The 19,112-nt window shown below is 33.7% G+C and overlaps 2 protein-coding genes and 1 long non-coding RNA gene across 3 annotated transcripts; 2 read left to right on the top strand and 1 right to left on the bottom strand.

The window, feature by feature from the left end:
* The first annotated feature begins 3,458 nt into the window (after window positions 1-3,458).
* On the top strand, window positions 3,459-5,757 carry LOC128888620 (malectin-A). The gene is made up of 4 exons (XM_054145669.1): window positions 3,459-4,102; window positions 4,358-4,540; window positions 4,621-4,678; window positions 4,747-5,757. The coding sequence occupies exons 1-4, from the start codon at window positions 3,746-3,748 to the stop codon at window positions 4,953-4,955; spliced, it is 807 nt and encodes a 268-aa protein (XP_054001644.1). The 5' UTR covers window positions 3,459-3,745; the 3' UTR covers window positions 4,956-5,757.
* Window positions 5,758-10,146: 4,389 nt separating this feature from the next.
* Window positions 10,147-18,641, top strand: LOC128888652 (fatty acid-binding protein homolog 9-like). The gene is made up of 3 exons (XM_054145714.1): window positions 10,147-10,491; window positions 18,089-18,193; window positions 18,509-18,641. The coding sequence occupies exons 1-3, from the start codon at window positions 10,249-10,251 to the stop codon at window positions 18,563-18,565; spliced, it is 405 nt and encodes a 134-aa protein (XP_054001689.1). The 5' UTR covers window positions 10,147-10,248; the 3' UTR covers window positions 18,566-18,641.
* On the bottom strand, window positions 16,562-18,056 carry LOC128888671 (uncharacterized). The gene is made up of 3 exons (XR_008460302.1): window positions 17,917-18,056; window positions 17,623-17,822; window positions 16,562-17,536 (listed from the first exon to the last, which is right to left on the bottom strand). It is a non-coding gene; the product is annotated as an uncharacterized LOC128888671 (long non-coding RNA).
* Window positions 18,642-19,112: the final 471 nt, after the last annotated feature.

Genomic DNA, 19,112 nt, shown 5'->3' with positions numbered 1-19,112 from the left:
ATTCTTCTGAGTTTTTTATAGTACGAATAGCATCAGTTGTTATGCAAAGGGAAAGCATATGGGCAAAGCAACGGATATGTCGGGGCAGTGTACTGAATACTCTATCGTTAATATAAAATTCTGCTACTTCATTTTCATTGTTAAATACCACATGGTGGCTATCGCTATCTGTACTATCGTACTCATCGTCATATTCAGATTTGATTTCTACTCCGAATACTTTGAAAGCTTTTAAAAAATTACTTTCATTGTCCGTTACCGTGGCCGTTAGCTTTGGAAAACTTAAACCGAAATCCGCATGAATTTCTTCGAGACGTTCGGCAATTTTATCGTGAGTATGAGAACCTAAATATGAAATAATTATTTCGTTTAGTTCGGTATAAATATACATATACTGTACCATCACATTTAATAATTATATAATTACCAGCAAAACGTCTGCAAGCTAAAGCTACGGATTTCCTTTCCAGAGTTTCTGGTTCAATCCAATGTGCTGTTACTCCCAAAAAGCTTCTATTTTTCGCCGTCCATATGTCAGCAGTCGTACAAACGAATTGTAATTTTTGTAAGGTCTCTTTTATTTTTAAAATATTTTCGGTAAAAAGTTCTCGTATATGGCAGCTTAGTTCTCTCCTAGTCATAATACTCGTTCCATAATCTGTAATGTAAAAACAACCATGATTTTAATATCGGTTCTATACATATAACTGTTTCATATCTGTTCAAGTTTATAAAATGTACACATTCATCCGAAATTTAATAAAGAATTGCGAGGTTTACAAATTTATGCAAAAATTGCAAATTTACGAAAGTACTCTATTCAAATCTAAAATTTTTGTTTAAATGTATGTAAAATATTTATAAAAAATTTCTAAAGATTATTAATCTTTTACGCACTTTTGTTTTTTATCATAAATTAATAAAAATGTTTGAAAATATATTCTTTCAATTTATATTTTATATTAAATTCATTTATTAATTTAGGCGTGAAAAATATATATATATACGTTTCTAACAAAATGGAATGATGAAACCGAAAAATAATTTATAGGATGTATAATATTGATTCTTTATAATTTATTGTTTGAAACAATTACATCTGGATGAGTTTTAAATCCTGAACAAAAGTAAGTGAAACATTACTAAATTTTCGTATCAATTATGGCGCGAGTTTATATTCGGTATTCGACGAATAGGGAATAACGAATAACGGAAGCACTCTTCCAACATGTTGCTTCGTAAACGGATGCTCTCTTCTAACAGATCTATCATGTTGTCAAAGAAGAGAGCATGCTGAATGGCATTCGTCGAATGTGTGACCGTGCCATAACATGCAAGTGTGAAACATACCTGATATATTGAGGTTTTCAAACATTTTCAGAAAATATGGATCTTCAACAGTTCGAAGCGGCGCCATAGAGTGAAGAATGTAACTTATTATATCCTTGTTCAAGTTTTCTTGTGTTATTTGTTGCCATTGATAATACGTGTTGCACGATCCTGAAGTTTCGCCTAGTCTCTTACTACTATTTTTAATTTTTTTTATTCTCATATGTTTACTATATTCATTCAGTACTTCGTCACCGTGGCGTCTCTTGAGATGGGATCGAAAGTTGGAAGTTGAATTTAGTTGACCTTTTATCTCAACATTTCTCGGCTGACATTTAATGCAAGCAGCTACGACAGTTTTGTCGGAACATTTTTCCGGGATGATTTGGAAAAATGTACCATCCAAAATCGAAAGGACATTCGTGCCGGACGAAGGTCCGATCACTGATCCCGTGTTTGAGACTGTTTGGTAATTGTTATCTTCTAAAGTGATCAATTTTTCGTCAACATCGCAGTGCATTTCCGTTTTGATGTCACAATGTTCCATTGTCGACCAAGTGAATGTATAGATGTGTGGATATATTGTGGAGCAATATGTCTATATATATTTAAAGAAAACTGAACTCTAATAAGAAAAAACTCTAATTTCGATAACACTTGAAAAACTCTCGCTCTGTGTTATATGATTCCCTACGATTCTTTACTTCCGACTGCATAATTTTCTGTTCGTGTCTGATTCTAGTTCGACCTATCGCACAGCAGCTTCAAGCTACACACAATCCATACACTCGCGTCAAGCATTTTTCCACGCCTTAAAATTCATGTATTTTCTTCGAATCCATTTCAATATCTCGTAAACCAATACCTTAGCCAGAAGTACCTCGATTCACTAATCGAATGTTTGTTCCAAACACTACTTATTTACATTCAGCCATGTGGCCACGCACAGAGTCTCTTGTACCTACAATATACAGGACGTTTAAAAAATACAGGACTAGCCGAAACATGCAAGTGACACCGTGCGAAGAGAAATCGAAAAGTCCTTTACCACTTTGAAATCAAATATTTGGTTTTCGGGATATAAGCAATTAAAGTTTACTCCTTCCCAATCAGAAATAGGCAGAATTTTATTCGAGCGATGTATGACGAATAAAAACTGTGCAGCGATTTATTCGCAACGTTTATTCAATTAAACAGTGATTTAGGTGAGCTTTCATTTCGTTCAACGTGAAACAAAATGTGAATATATCATTCAAGTCGGAATTTTTATTATATAACCAATGGATATAAATTGAAATTTTCTATCTCGATGAGAATTTTAGCAGTGAAATCATCGAAATGTTTTTTTGTTAGCAGGATCGAATTCAGGCATAAAATTTAGTTTAGAGATTACAGGCCAGGTGGCTCCACCAACTGAAGCCAAAGACGAGGAAGAAAAGTACAACTTTATTCGTATAGTAGACGACGAATAAAAGCACCATATAAAATGTTATTTGTAACGTTCGTTCTATTCAACAGCTGTTACATCAATAAGAAATATAATTTCATATCATAACTCTTTCTATTTTTACTTTCAAAAATGATTTTTGTTGGAATATTAAATAATTGCAGTTTTAATTTTCTGTAACATCCCTAAACTGTTTACATTCCACACTCAAATATAATGTTGTATTCATTATCATTTTGACTACATCACGACATTCTTTCCTACTAAACTACTTTATAATGAATGTGAATAGATCTGTCATTAATATGTAAATAAATGGAAACCTTTTTTCTGAATTGATATTCATTTCTCATGTAATATCATTATCTTGTGTTAGAAAGATATTGTTAAAGTAAGATTTGTACAAAACAAAATTTAAATAACATTAAAGGATACAGATTGGTCTCATACCATATTTACTAATGTTAGCATGTGGCTTATGCTAGATCAACCGATTTACTTTTTAATTAAATAAACTATAATTGAATTCATACTGAATGCTGTAAAAAGAAATTTTCGCAGCTAATCAGAGTACATATAATACAATGTATCATTGTGTACTTGCACTAAAAGTAGTTTCACATGTTCACTGTCCACCTAACCTGACACGTTTACTGACCACGTAATCCTAACGTGGCTACCGTCACGTATGATTAAAAGCGCGTGATTCGTGCTCAGAGAGTGATGATATTTGTTGACAAAACAAGCAACGTGATATCTTAATTTTATTTAAACAACAAGGAATATTTAACTTGATCGAGTAACATGCGGATTTCTTCGCACGCGGTGTCGACGTGTCGTTAGCCTCTAATGTTTCTTTATTTTAATCGTAACCTCACTTGCCGGTCAGAAAAACTTCAAAAACAGAAAGTTATGATTACATTGCCAATCCGAGAAAGTTGAACTTAGCTCTATTATATAATAAGAAAAATGACCACGAGATGGGAAATATATTTATTGACAATATCAACATTATTGTTCGCACTGTGTGTACAAAGCTTTCAAAGTCTGGAAGTGATATATGCAATAAATGCTGGTGGAGAAGCGCACACTGACAGTTATGGAATTCGCTACGCTAAAGACCCATTACTGAGTAAAGTTGGAACTGCATCAGATTATGGAAAGCAGTTGATTATCGGACGAGTAAATGCCATCGATCAAATACTATACCAAACAGAGCGGTATCATCATAGTACCTTTGGATACGATATTCCTATCAGTGAAGATGGAGATTATGTTATGATATTAAAGTTCTGTGAAGTTTATTTTAATTCTCCCAATATGAAGGTAATTGCTTTATATAATGCAAAACTTTTTATGCTTCCTGTAGTACATTTTTATGTAGAAAAAAGATAAAACATTAATATTAATAGCATTCTAGACTGATGTATATGCTATAATTTATATAAGCCTCTGTGAATAAGAATAATCTATATTAGCATGTTCCGAGATATTAATACTTAAAACAATCGTATTTAATATACAGGATAAGAATATGGAGATAAAATTTTTCAATTGTTTTACATCTTGAAATTGTTTCAGGTGTTTGATGTGGTATTAAATGGAGACCATACTATCGTTACTGACTTAGATATCTTTGAAAGAGTTGGCCGTGGTATAGCACACGATGAATATATTCCATTTAAAATTCAAGGAGGGAAATTAATATACAACGACGAAGAGTCTGAAATCTTAGCTGGACAAATCCGAGTTGAATTTATAAAAGTACTTCAATTATTTCTCTTATTTATTTAATATATGTTGGTTTAATTATAGTTTAATTAATTCCAATTAATTAATTACAGGGTTACAGAGATAATCCAAAGATAAATGCTATTGCTGTTGTAAAAGGAAATATAGAAGGTATTGCATAAACTTCTTATATGTATAATTAAAAATTTCATTTAAATCTAAATTACGATAATTTTTAGATATACCGCAGTTAGGTCCGATTCCTCAGGAACCAGAGGAATATCAGAATATACAGGAAGACGAAGAAGAATCTACAGTTCGCAATCGGCACACGAGTGGTCCGAGAACTCCCGATCCCTATTCCATCGACGACTCTTCTGTAATGTTACCGGTTTTTGTAGCTATTGGGGCATTTATTCCGTTACTATTTTGCCTCTGTAAACTATAGGTGGTGAAATTTTCTGCACAGGAATGCCTTGTACTTAAGAATAATAGTGTTCTAATCAGCTTAGGTAAAATTAGTGCGTGAGGAGATACCTGCATCGATCGTGTATATAGAAACAACATTTTCTTTGTTTTAAGCTACGTTGTCACAAGTTATCAAAGCTATTTATTATTAATTTAATCGAATAGACATATCTGTGTATGTTTTTGTATGAGAAATACTTGAGATGAGGAATAAGATTCGAGATATAGAAAAGGTGATGATTTGTGCAATCACGATTTTTGTTGCCATTTTATGTGTTCACTCGTGAATTATTTAATATTTAGCATTTCGTTGGCAAGTAGCACAAAGGTTTGCACACGTGCCATTCGCCTTTTCTTTTGCGTCTCATCCGAAACTAAGTATTTTCAATACGCTACCGAATCGTTTACTAATTTTAAGAAAAGTATGGAATTCGTGTATTTATGGAGAATTGTACCGAGTTTTAAATGGTAAATATTTCTTTTTTGAGATATAATGTTGTACTAAAATGAACGATATAAAAAAAATCACGCGACAGTTAAAAACCGGAGTATTTTCTTTTGTTATGCGCACACGTAATGTTTTGATTGAACTTTGTTCCATCGCCTATGCTTAAACGTTTTTGGTATATTTTCGATCACTCTTGTGTGAAAAATGTTGTACCCTTTACACTCAATACATCGTATTCAGTTAGAAGTGGAAGAGAATCGAATAGTCCGTCAAATACCAAAGTGATTTTGATCATTTGCAAATCAGAACAAATAAAGCTGTTACTATTGTCTTATAGTGTCGTTTTCTTCTATCATCAGAAACTTTATATTAGAAAATTTTCTATCCAGATCAGACAGAAAAAAAATACTTCACAAACATCAATAACGGAACTTTTCGTTTACAAGTTGTAATCTATTTTTATAATTGTATATAATTAAAATATACTGGGAAATTTGCATAATCATGAAAATTGATTAGGTTTCTAAATGTTTATTATTATTTATATGAAAGAGGTTTTAAAGTTTTAAGTTGATGTCTGCATGTTCGTATTAATTACAGGCCCGCGAAAAATACGATTCGTAAGGATTCGTCAGGGGAAATTTTATAATTTTATCAAGTGCCTGCAGATAACGAAATCTGGAAGTGTGAAATGATACGTTGGACTATAAATATCCCCCGTGTGATAATGTGATGGATAAATTTATTGATTTTTTAAATCAATTGTTAGATTACACGGAATTTAATTAAATAAAATATTTGAGAGATTTTACCAAGTGTTTCTTAGAATTATAATTATAAAGCCTTCGACGTATTTAAAATTTAGAATTAATAAAATGTATTTTATTATATTTTATTATATTAAATATCTTTGTTTTATATTCATGTATCACATGTATTCAAGTTATCGAGAAAAATTACTAAAATAGTTAATATTATAATAACAAATCGTTACTTCGAGGGTCTTATTGCCAAGCTTTAGTTAGTTTAGGTATTATCTAACCTCCATTGACCCTAATGCAATTATTACCAGGCATTACCAATGCATTATTTTTATGTATGCAACAACGTTTACTATGATAATAGCAAATTATGCGTTAAGATATGCTATCTTATCTAAAATGACAATTTTTTTCTTTAAAACGTTCATATTATGCATTTTTTGGGGTTCGTACAATTATGACCTTGAGTATCATATCCGTGAAAAACGAAAATTGATCACTTGCAGCTATGGCATCGTTTATATCGAACAAAATTATTATTGTTTCAGTTTCATAGTTAAACATATGAGTTATTTGGGTGAAAAGATGAAGATCGTGAAGTTGAAGAAAGGCTGGGTCACTGCGTTATAATGTATAACGTGTACTTCGCAGTGAAAGCAGTGCGGCGAATGAACCTCTTTCCCTGTGAGCACGCTTCAGGATGCGGTTGATAATCGATCGGGTGATTTGCACCGACGAACAGAAGAAAGGACTTCCAACAAGTTCAATTGGTCGTCGAGCACTGCGAAAGGTATTACGTGAGCGCACATGTGTGTACACGTCGAGCGGCGGTGTTCTTAATGGGAATAAGCTCATTCATCCCATATGAAACGGAAGATCACGTGACCTCTGATCGTCTAGGTCTCTGATGTATGGTCATCACTGACAATTAGCTGTCAATTCAATGCCGTACTTGTGTCTCAGAAACCCCGAGCCCTAAGTCTCGAGTGGCAATCATCCCTCAAGAAGGACGAAACTATGTCTCTAACTGTATTATTTAATGTTGCCAACAATTTTTCCTCTCCCAGATACCATCGAGTACAACAAAAGAAATGTATTATGTAAGGGTGAGCCAATAGAATTGTAATGTATCAGGTGTTGAAATTGATTCTGTGCCTTTCTAAGATAAACTTACTATTTATTAAAAAAAAAAAAAGATTTATAGCAATTATATGATCGATCTTTCTTCAGGAAGCATATAGAACACACGTTTGTATTTACTGCGGTTATAAAGGAATCATGAATTAAATCACTCTTACAAGTATTCTTTAGAAAATGCTGATTTCATGTTGCTGGCAATCATTTCAATCGTGTTATTGTCAATTTATCGCGATTATGTCTGTTATATTGTGGATTGCCTTTTTATCTGGATCAAGATTGTTGGAGATGTTTTTATAGTTGCTCGTGACAATGCTCTTTATATATAAAATTCCGATACATTCAGATTCATCACTTTAATACTATTTTCTCTAATCTATATATAATTGAAAGAAGATAAATAAATGTAAGTATAAAAATAGGTTGATAGGTTTTAATATATTTCATGACATTCTATACTCTATACCAACACTTTACAAGTCGGTAGCCTTGGAACATTTTATCGACTGATCTCCTATTAATCGGTTTTTCGTTATGGCAAATAATACTTTGTTGTCTATTTCTGAGATAGCATTGTAAAGCTCCAATTGTTATATCAATTATGGTGTATTATAAAAGGATAAAATAAATATTGTGTCAAAATGAAAAGTATTATCGAACTTGTACGTCTAATCGCTATCGATCGGTAAAGTGTTAATTGGATTTGTGATTGGAATTAACACAATTTAACATCAAAGATATAAAAATACAGAATATAAAATTATACGTCGAATGTTGATTTAGTCATTTACAAATCCTGATGGAGGTGTGATATTGGATTGTCTATAACGATGAATTTGCTTTAAGTTAAGGTATTGGTCGTTGACACGAAACATTATATAAATATTAATTTGGAAACGAGTCTAAAAGATGAAATAAATATTATGTAATGCTAATGTTGTAAAAATAAAAAATATTCTTAAATTTACTTGTTTGTCCAACAAGGCTAGTTTTGCACGAGGAGGAATGCTACACACTCCATAAATAAATCCTGCAGCGAGCCAATAAATAGTTGGAGCAAGTAAGTAGAATATGGCGCGGTGAACGCAGATTACATGCGACGATTAAGTGCGCGCGTCGATTTGAATTCATACACATACGCACCAATACTCGCCCCTCCTCTTCGTTTTATTAAAATCACAGACGGGCAGCAACAAGCCAACCAGAATAAAATACAACGAGGTCCTAACGGGATTTTCTTACGAAAAACAATATCGCATTTTTATCTTATAAGAGTGCAGTTGCGCAAATTAGAGGTTACGTGACGATAACGCCAAACGTGATCTTGATAATCGATCGAAAACAATCCTTGAAACACTGATTAATTTCTGCAATTTATTGAGATACAATTCTATTGTTTCTTATATTTTTTTGTTTAAAGAATATCTTCTTGTCGCACTTTCAGGAAAACAAACTTTAATTTCTCGAGGGATGAATTTTAAATGGTTTTTCTTTTGTTTAAAGCAATCTTTATATGTAAATCGATTTTTATGTACGAATATCCTGTCTCGCTTTAATATTGTATATTTTTTTAACTTTAAATAAAAGTAAACGTACACATATATGTGCCAATATTCTTTAAAAAATGAAGGACTGTTTTAAAAACTTGGATTAGATATTTTGAAACTCTTACAATAAGACACAAATACATTTCTGTACTAATTTTTGCGAATAAATTTTAATGGATAAGAATATCATGGCTCTTTTTCTTTTGTATACCTGTGTCCTTATCTTTAATCTATAAATGTTTTCTTTTATCACAGTACCCTGATAATCGCGACGAAATCAAAACATCGAAAACGTTCGATGTAACAAACGCGTGTATTTACTTTGCACGATATAATACAAAATTTCCCGACGCCTATTTTCCTCGTTCAACTGCGAGTCAACAAATTACATCGAAATTCTTTTTCAATTCTTTATATTTACTTCATCTCTATTCATGGGCTCCCGTCAATCACAACTCGTTGGATAAATTTGCTAATGCACAACGTTAATTGTCCAGTTAAAGTAGTTAGTCAAATTAGCTGATCGACGAACTCTGCAAGATCGCCTCGCGACACGACAGTAAGTAAATACGGCTTTTCATGGAAGCCTTCGACCAACTAGCGAATGAAACGCAACTCGATCGTAAGTTGAATTTAAGGATCGTCGACCATTTTTTTCCTAAATTGCATTTAACTTCATGAAACCTAACTTCTTTTCCTTTAAATGGAAAAAGATCCACTAGCCGTGAGTCAACTAAAATCATATTTTTCGCACACACGCTTAAATACGCATATCTTTTCATTCATAATTGCATGTTTTACACGCATCAGAGTTCGTTGCATACCTCATGTATGCTTCTCCACTAATTAATATCTATAACACAGCCAATCTACGCTATTTCCAATAAATATTCTGTAATTCCCTGAACTACCGTTATATTCCCCATTGCGATTTAGAATATCAACCTTCCAAAAAGTCAACTAAACATAGCTCGCATCCAGAGGAAAGCCTATTTTAAAAATCTTTCCAATCGATACCCCCCGCCCCGGCCCCCCCCCCCCTCTCTGCAATATTACAGCAATATTCTCGCAACGTATGGACGCAGACGTGAGAGTATTGGTGAAACGTGACGTCGCCGTCTGGTTGCCTGCTGGTTAACGATAATCCGTTCGACACTTTGTCCTGACCGATCGTAGATTGTATGCGTTCGTGTGAGCGTTCGTTCGCCGTATCTACGGTTACACGCACCCACGCACACGCACGCAATCGGACAAGTACCCCGGCGGTGATCTTATAAAAGGATCGGGTGCCGAGCAACCGGCATCTCACTGTTAGCAACAGCCACGTGAAACGTGTCGTAACGTTTATATATCTTGTGTATCTTGAACGCCGGTTCGAAAATGGTGCAAATCGTTGGAAAGTACGAATTCGTCTCGAACGAGAACTTCGAGGCGTTCGTGAACGCCATGGGGGAGAAGGAGATGGCGGCCCCGTTCTTACAAGGGAAACCCATAATCGAGATTTCGCAAAACGGCGACGAGTGGTCGGTGGTTATCAATTCCGAGGGAAGGACCAGCTCGACCACCTTCAAGCTGAACGAGACCTACGAGGAGAAGCTGCCATCCTTCAATCGCACGTTTCCGGTTAGTCTCGCAATTATTTACTATGGTAGAAGCTCATTTATACGAACAGATCCGGGGACAAGTTCGGGAGCAGTTTGGATAATATGTAGAGGTCCATTAGGTATTCTCTACATGAGCCCTCCGCCGTGGTTTAGGAGTTTAGGTATATATATTATAAAAGATATAAGGAGCTTAGAGGGTACTGAACTCAGCTATGGGGGGCTAGAGAGTACTAGACTCAGCTATGGGGGGCTACAGGGTAAATACTGGCTCAGCTATGGGGGTCTAGATGGTACTAGACTCAATTACGAGGGGTTAAAGGGTACTGAACTAAGCTACAAGGAGCTGGAGGGTACGAGACTCGTTATCAGCTATGGGGGGCTACAGGGTAAATACTGGCTCATCTATGGGTGTATAGATGGTACTAGACTCAATCGTGAGGGGTTAAAGGGTACTGAACTCTGCTACAGGGAGCTGGAGGGTACAAGACTCATTGTCAGCTATGTGGGACTAGAGGATACTGGGCTCAACTACGGGGGGGCTAGAGGGTATTAGGCTCGCAATCAACTACGAGTTCATATATTCCAAGCTGAGCATGATTTTGTTCGTATAAACGAGGTTCGTTCGTTCGTTCGTTTATTTAAAGTGCGTAATTTATTATTAGACTGCGGATCTTTATGCATTTATAGGAAATTTGAATGTACAAGTACCTATAAAATATAAACAATATGCATGAATATAAAAAGGATTGAAAGTAAAGTTCATGTTATAATATTTTCAGAATAAAATAAATTTCTATTTAGATTCAATTTTTGTAGCCACGTTCGCGAAGATTTTATTTTGCATAAAGATCCGCAGTCTACTTATTATATTATACAAAGTTATTGCACTACTGCTTACTTATTACTATTTTATTTCCATTCTTCTTATCATCGTCTTACATGACACCTACATTGTTTTAATACTGTTTGCAGTATCTCTTATTTCTCATGTATTGGGGCCCGTTGGCCCCTCTCTAGCTCAGGTACCTCGGGGTTGCTAAGCCCGTAAGTACTGTAGCTACAAACACCGCTACAGCCCCTGAAAGTACAAAACAAGGTTCTACTGTACGATAGAACTCCATTAGTTCATATAACAGGAGTTCACGTATTCCCATAAGCGATACGTTGCGTGAGCCGAATTCGGATAACAAGAGCTCATCAAAGTGTTCGTATAACCAAGTACTTAGTTCGGATAAATGGAGTTCTACTGTATTTTATTTTTAACGCCCCCTTAGTGGACGATGAGCGAGGGCCTTTAAGGGGCCGTGAGAAGCTCGGTCACGTTTTAGGGCACTCTCCCACTCTTCTACAATTACTTAATATATATAGAGACAGAAAGAGAGAAAAAGAGATGGAGGATTCCAAAGGAGGGTGTCAAGAAATGCCCATTTTTGGCATCGCCTGGAAATAGAAAATTCATGCAGGATCTTTTAAAGTGCCTCTCAAGGAACAAAAAATGTGGGTATCACTTCCCCTAGAAACGATGGGAAAGTTGTCAAAAATACATTCAAAGTATGAACGTGATGATAACGGGACTTACGTATATTTTACATTTCGTCGTTTTCTTCTTTAGATATCGAACCGTCTTCGAAATAAGTATTAAAGAACTCAGCAGGCAGATGAATTGAAGCTTGAAATCGAGCAAATCCAAAGTACCATATAATCATGGCTACATGGGAACAGCAACCAACAACGCGTACTCCGACTTTGCATCCGCATAAGTGTGCAAGTACAGCTTCCAGTACGGTTTTACTTTTATCAATTAGCACATATACAAAGTATTTTAAACTATTTGAATGTCGTGAATGCAGTTTCGTTTGAAGTAAAATGGCGTTAATTGGTCCACATCAATCTGGTACTTTTTAAAATCAATATTGTATGGTGGTACTGCGACTTGAAATTCAAAATCTCCGCAGTCATTTTAATTATTAATCATTTTTAAGACGTTTCGATACTCTCGATTAAGTTACTTTGAACCGGGTGATATTTTCCTTGCGGATCGTGGCTTTCGATTTTCTGTAGTGAAAACTCGGAAACCATTAACAGTTGAACAAGTTAATGAATTGAAATTCATTACAAAATATGAATATAATGTCGAAGTAATCGCAGGACGTATAAAAAGTCGTTAAATATTTCGAGGACAGTTCGATATCCGAAGAAGAAGACGACGAAATGTAAAATATACGTAAGTTTCGTTATCATCGCATTCATACTTTGAACGTATTTTTGACAACTTTCCCATCGTTTCTCGGGAAAGTGACACCGACATTTTTTGTTCCTTGGGAGACACTCTAAAAGATCCTGCATGAATGTTTCATTTCCAGGCGATGCCAAAAATGGGCATTTCTTAACATCCTCCTTTGAAAACGTGATTTTTAGATAATTTTTGGAATTTTGTGGGGAGGGGGGATCGCAAGGTCCTTTATAATGAGTTCTTTTCTACATATTTCTACACGTTTTAAGTATATACAAATAATACAGTGGGTGCAGAATGTATTCGTATACTGATCAATTTCTTAAAAAACTTTTGTACGAAATTGTAGTTTTTTAACTTCTTTTTTTATAATCAATGATATTTTACATATTCTCGGAAGTCACTAAGATAGATATGGTCCAAACAACATTTACTAGTTAATATAATTTGTGAAATAAACAGAAAAATTCGAAAAGTGGGTAAAGGTATAGAAGCAATAAGTATTTGTACGATTCTTATGGCGAACGATTTACAGTAATTTGTAACGTAAACACATTAGTTTATTGCTCTGTACGAATTAGAAAACATCAAATTTCCAGTAAAGTACTTTTAAAAATGGCTCTAATAGAGGAATGGAAAAAGATCCCACTTCGAATAACTAATAATTTAGTTAATTTAACGCTTAGAAGAGTTGCAATAATTATAAAATCAAAAGGAAATCCCACGAAGGAAGTATTATGTACTTGTATTAGGTTGTCCCAAAAGATTCTTTCGCTTTATTAATAAGTAATATATGCACAATATTTTATGTTCTATGTTACATTACTGAATTGTGGACGATTCATTTTGCTCTATTACTGTTACAACATGAATATCTACGAAATTAGATTGTCTATTTATATAAACACGACCACATAAAATAATTGAGCGGAACTCGCGAAAGAAACTTTCGGGACAACCTAATACATTCATGTAAATTTCTTTTTTTTTTTTTTAATGAAATTTTAATAATTAAACATTTGTGCGAATACTTATTGTTTCAATATTTCTATCGATTAATTGTTCTTTTTTTTTTTTGTTAATTTCGTAACTTACATAAATAGCCATTTTTTTTGTACTCTATCTATTCTAGAGATTTTCGAGAATATGTAGAATGTCATTGTTTATATAAAAATAAGTTAATAAATTACAATTTGACGTAGTTTTTTTTGGAAATTGATCGGTGTACGAATAATCTCTACACCCACTGTACATCTACTGTTAAAATTACAAACATGGATGTAGTATAGGAAATCTTATTAACACTTTATCTACCAGGAGCCTATTTATAAGTTTTTTGTTTTAATTCCAGTGGTATTGGTTACTTGCATACAATGTTCAATTTTAGAAACAAACTTGGCTTTGGATGTACCTAATAACACTATGCAGTAATTAGTGTCAGACTAGATTAACGTAACTAACGGAAAAGATTCTCTTCTAAATTCATTCCCATCCATTCGTTACTGGAGTCAAATTCTACCCGCTTCTCCGCTTTACCTTCAGTTATGCTTAGGGCATCGAACTCCGAGCAATTGGTTGCTATGCATAGTACAGTAGCATGAGCGGTAATTGACATCGTTTTGCTCGCGGTACATATATTATAATTCAAGCGATATTTAGCGATATTTAGTCGTTGAACGTTGTACGTTATTGATACTGATAACGGGAGATCTTGATAAAATTTTGAATTTAGAATTTATCCTCGAACGATAACGAGACGATTGGCTGGCTTCGATCGTTATCGTTTTCGTGGAAGGTGAAAGTTGCGAGTGTCGGGAAAATATGACTATGCAATTTTTTTTGTGAAATTTCAGATAAAAAGATAAATCCCTCAGTCGTATCTATTTATCATTCACGTTCATTTAATTCTTGTTTTTCATTATATACTACAACGAGTGTCGTAAAGCTTCGAATTAGAACTTGTCGATATTATTCAGGTTAGGAGTTGTTTAAGAAGATTGCTTTATAATATGAAGATTAGTTTTCTTTATTAATAACTGCCACATGTGATCTCCAGCGTAAGACGGAAGAAGACTGATAAAACAAAAGAAGGAAATAAAAAAAGAAAATAAACCTTGAACTTAATGAAACTTAATCTAGTCACTTAAAACTAGTGTTACAACCTCAGTCTTACAGTGGCGCTTAATTTAAAAGAAAATAACTATAATGATCATTGTTACATTTACAACAGAACTACAAACCTCTTCAAGTATCAAACAGAATGTCTTTATTCACGGTCGTTTTAACCTACACAGTATCATAACACAGACACGCTCGACACCTACGACGAACGACAACTGCATAATAAGTCGAAAGGATATAATTATCTACACGTGTAATTATTATTTAAATCCATTACTTATTGTCACGGTATTAAGCCAATAGCACATAATCGCCACGCGAATTTCAATATGAGATTGAAACAATACTCGCTGTATTCGGTTATAACAATTAATAACAATTGAACGATTGAAATTAAATAATTGTCAACATTTTACGAACGAATTATGCAGTTAATCGTTATAATTATCTTCTTTGTTTAGATTACAAAATTATCTTTACATTAAACAATACAATATCTTGCACATCAGTTATCTCCATAATTAATTACCAGTGCTTTATATTTAATTATTATTTGCAATATGGCATGATCTTATAGTACATATTCGCGCGTATAACTCAAAAACGGGGCAAAATACAGTATAGCCATCTAGCGGCAAGCCTCGAAGCTCAAATTCGCTCGAGTGCGAGGGAGAAAGGAAGCCATGAGCAACAAGGACGGAGAATGAATAGTGCGTGCGAGAGAGAACACTACACGTACGACAAGGACGAAAAGTGCATGGCGCGTGCGAGAGAGAAACCTACATGTGCGACAAGAATGAGACTATGAGCCGCCATCTTGAATACGTACAATAGACGGCTCGGCCGTGTGTTTATCACACGTTAACATTAATTTCTGAACCCTCAAAAGATAATTTGTGCACTTTAACGCAATAAGAATGAAGATTGCGCCTATAGGAACATTAAAACACCATTGTTAGAACGGTGCTGATTGTTATTAAATAGTTATTAAGAATAATTGGACGAGGTGATACGCACGGCATCGTTACGGCGGCGTGACAGCTCGAATTAAACGATTGTTTCTGAACAATCTGCAAACATTTTGTGCACTTTAACGCAATGGGAATGAAGACTAGATCGATAGCAACATTCAAGGACCATTGTTAGTGGGATTCTGATCGTTATTAAATAGTTATTAAGAATAATTGGGCGAGAGTGCGTAATGTAATCGTAAATTCCGCGAGTGCGAGAGAGAAAGGAAACATGTGCGACAAAGATAGCGCGAGGCACAATGCTGTCATCTAGCGTACAAGCGCCCAAGCTTATCGAGAACTAGCTTCAGCTTTCCACCGTTAGATGTCGCAACGGTTTAAAGCCTATTCAAAAATTAATGGTCGAAAAATAACGTTTTAACTCAATTTTAATATGTATTATACTTATATTATGCTTGTAATATCGTTAGAAATTGATTATTTAATATGTTAAAGCAGTTTATCCGAGATTAATTAAGTACATTTTGATGTCGCCATCTAACGGTGGAAACTGGAAACTATTTTTCGACAAGCTTGGGCGTTTGTATGCTAGATGGCAGCATTATGACTCGCACTATCTTTGTCGCTCATGTTTCCTTTCTCTCTCAAACGCACACTGCACTCTGCGTCCTTGTCGCTCATACTTCCTTTCTCTCTCGCAGTCACGCGAATTTGAGCTTCGGGTCCCGCCGCTAGATGGCTATACCGTAGTTTGCCCCGTTTTTGAGTTATATGCGCGAATATGTTCTATAGGATTATACCGTATTGCAATTAATAATTACGTATAAAGTAATGGTAATTAATTATGCAGATAATTGATATACAAGATATTGTATTGTTTAATGTGAGGATAATTTTATAATGTAAATAAAAAAGATAATGATAACGATTAACTGCATAATTCCTTCGTAAAATGTTGACATTTATTTAATTTCAATCGTAATCGTAATAACAATCATTCTTAAATGTTGCTATTAATCTATACACTATTTCGTGTGTAACAGAGCGCATAAATTAATATTAATAAATAAATAGTGGAAAGGAGATGAAAGATATTGTTTTCCTAATTACTTACCTACATTTAGCAATGACTGGCTATCATTCTTCTGCAATATCATTTTTGGTTAAAAATAAGGAAATAGAACAGGGTTCTGAGTAACTAAACTTCGTTAAAAAATACTTTATTAGAACTTCGCAGAAGGTAGGGTATGAAATTGAAGGTACATTCATATTTTAGAAACAATCTCCTCTTATTTTTATAAGTATGATAAATCCAAGTTATATATGAGTGTGTGTAATAATAGTTTCAAAATATGTGAACATATGTTGTACTTAATTAACATGACATACATTTCACATGATGTGTTACAATGTTGGTTCAACGAAATAGTTCTCAAAGTCTTAGTACAATTGTATTATATTTATCTTCCTAAAACTAGCTTGTACATTGTTTTATCAAAATTAAATACACATGTGTTTATTTAAACAACATATGCTTATGTCTAACTTATGTACTAATATATCAATGAAAACAGAATGTAAAGGGATTCTCTCTTCTCACTTTTCTCGTTTTAAGTACATTTGGTTATAAATGTATTCATTTCTTCTTGTTTCAATTTTACTGGCATCAATGCAACAAAAAACTTCAGTTTTTTTGTCCTAAATTATTTCGTTTTATCTCTCACTGTCGTAAATTGAACCTGTTCAGAATGGATTATTATTTTAAATAAGCACAATTTCATTAATAAAGGAATTGACTGGACTCTCCAAAGGAATCTATACTTACTGTAAAATGTAGGCAACAATCTCGTGGCGTTTAAAGATCAGATCACAAGTGTTCCCGTCTTGCTTAATGTTGCCATTCACTTATTTTCATAAATTCTTAATATATGAATTACTCAGCGATGACAGTCGGTTCTAGCAACGTGCCTATCATTCTTCCACCTGTATCCATTGCATCTGTGTCTGTAAGTTCAGACTGTGAACCTATAATCAATATTTGTAATAACGATAATGTACATTGTTTTCCTTGAAAGTAATATCAATCTAAATAAAATAATAAAACGATATTAAAATTCACCATTGTTATGAGTAGTTATTTAACTCAGCAATAAGTATCGACCCTTTAGTTACTGGTGCCATCGAATAGCAATCATTGTTAGCTATGTTGATATTATAGTGCTACCGATTTAAACTCCATACAAAACTACAATTTACTGTAACCTAAAACACAAATTTACTTTTTTCAACAGAGCGTAGCAACAAAAGAGGGTGATAAACTGAAAATAGTAACGACTGTGAACGATAACATCACGCTCACTCGTCTCTACGAATTCACAGACACCGGCATGAAAGTTGTAAGTAACATTTATTACATACACCATGTTTCTTCGTGTTCATTTTTCTTTGTTTTGTATATCTAATCGGGATAGTTATATAATCGTTTGCCCATAAGAGCAACCACGAAGAATTATTTAAGTTTTATTGACCAAATAAAGACTGACATTAAAAAAGAAAACGTTAATAATTATAAAGTATATTTTCATCGGGTATTGTAAATTAATAATGATTTCAAAAATATTCAACATGAATGTTGAATGTTTGGAAGTGACTGTTCAAGAATTTCTTTGTTGCAAGTTAATTTGTAAATTGTAATTTTTTTTATTTTTCAGCACCTGTCCGAGAGCAAGACCAACGTTAAGGCAACGCGTACATACAAGAGGCTCTAAATTTCAGAAATATTTAGATAAACAACTATGGCTGCTCTTTTACTTTAACGCAAAATAAAAGCTTTTTACAACTTTACCTTTGTTTCTTTCCCCATCCAACTCAGTTTTGTTTTTCTTTTTACACATTTAAATCCAAATTTTAGAAATATAAAAATGATCGATGATGATTTCTCCTATATCGTAAAATGAAAGATAAAATATTCACAATGTAAACAGAAGTTTAATTAAGTCTGCCATATTTATTTTTATTATTATCACAAGCTCTACTATCAATTAAATATAGAAACAAACTTACAGTTGACCATTTGAATAATTGCGTAACGAAGGATGTTGCTAATTTTGCATTTAAATACATACATTACGGAAATGCAGTTACTGCATTTCAAGACAGTTTCTCTTTTTATGACATTTTGTTATATTTTTATCTATAGCTTGTATGCATGCATACATATTTTTTATAAATTTCAATGAGTAACTCATCGAAAATTATCAGATTTATATAGCAGCGAAGCAATCAAGAAGCATATGGTAGCTTCTAATTCTCAAA

The sequence above is a fragment of the Hylaeus anthracinus genome, unplaced genomic scaffold (genome assembly GCF_026225885.1).
Source record: "Hylaeus anthracinus isolate JK02 unplaced genomic scaffold, UHH_iyHylAnth1.0_haploid 11994, whole genome shotgun sequence".
Lineage (NCBI taxonomy): Eukaryota > Metazoa > Arthropoda > Insecta > Hymenoptera > Colletidae > Hylaeus > Hylaeus anthracinus.
The sequence above is the reverse complement of the archived record's forward strand: the minus strand, read 5'-3'. Positions and strand labels throughout refer to the sequence as shown.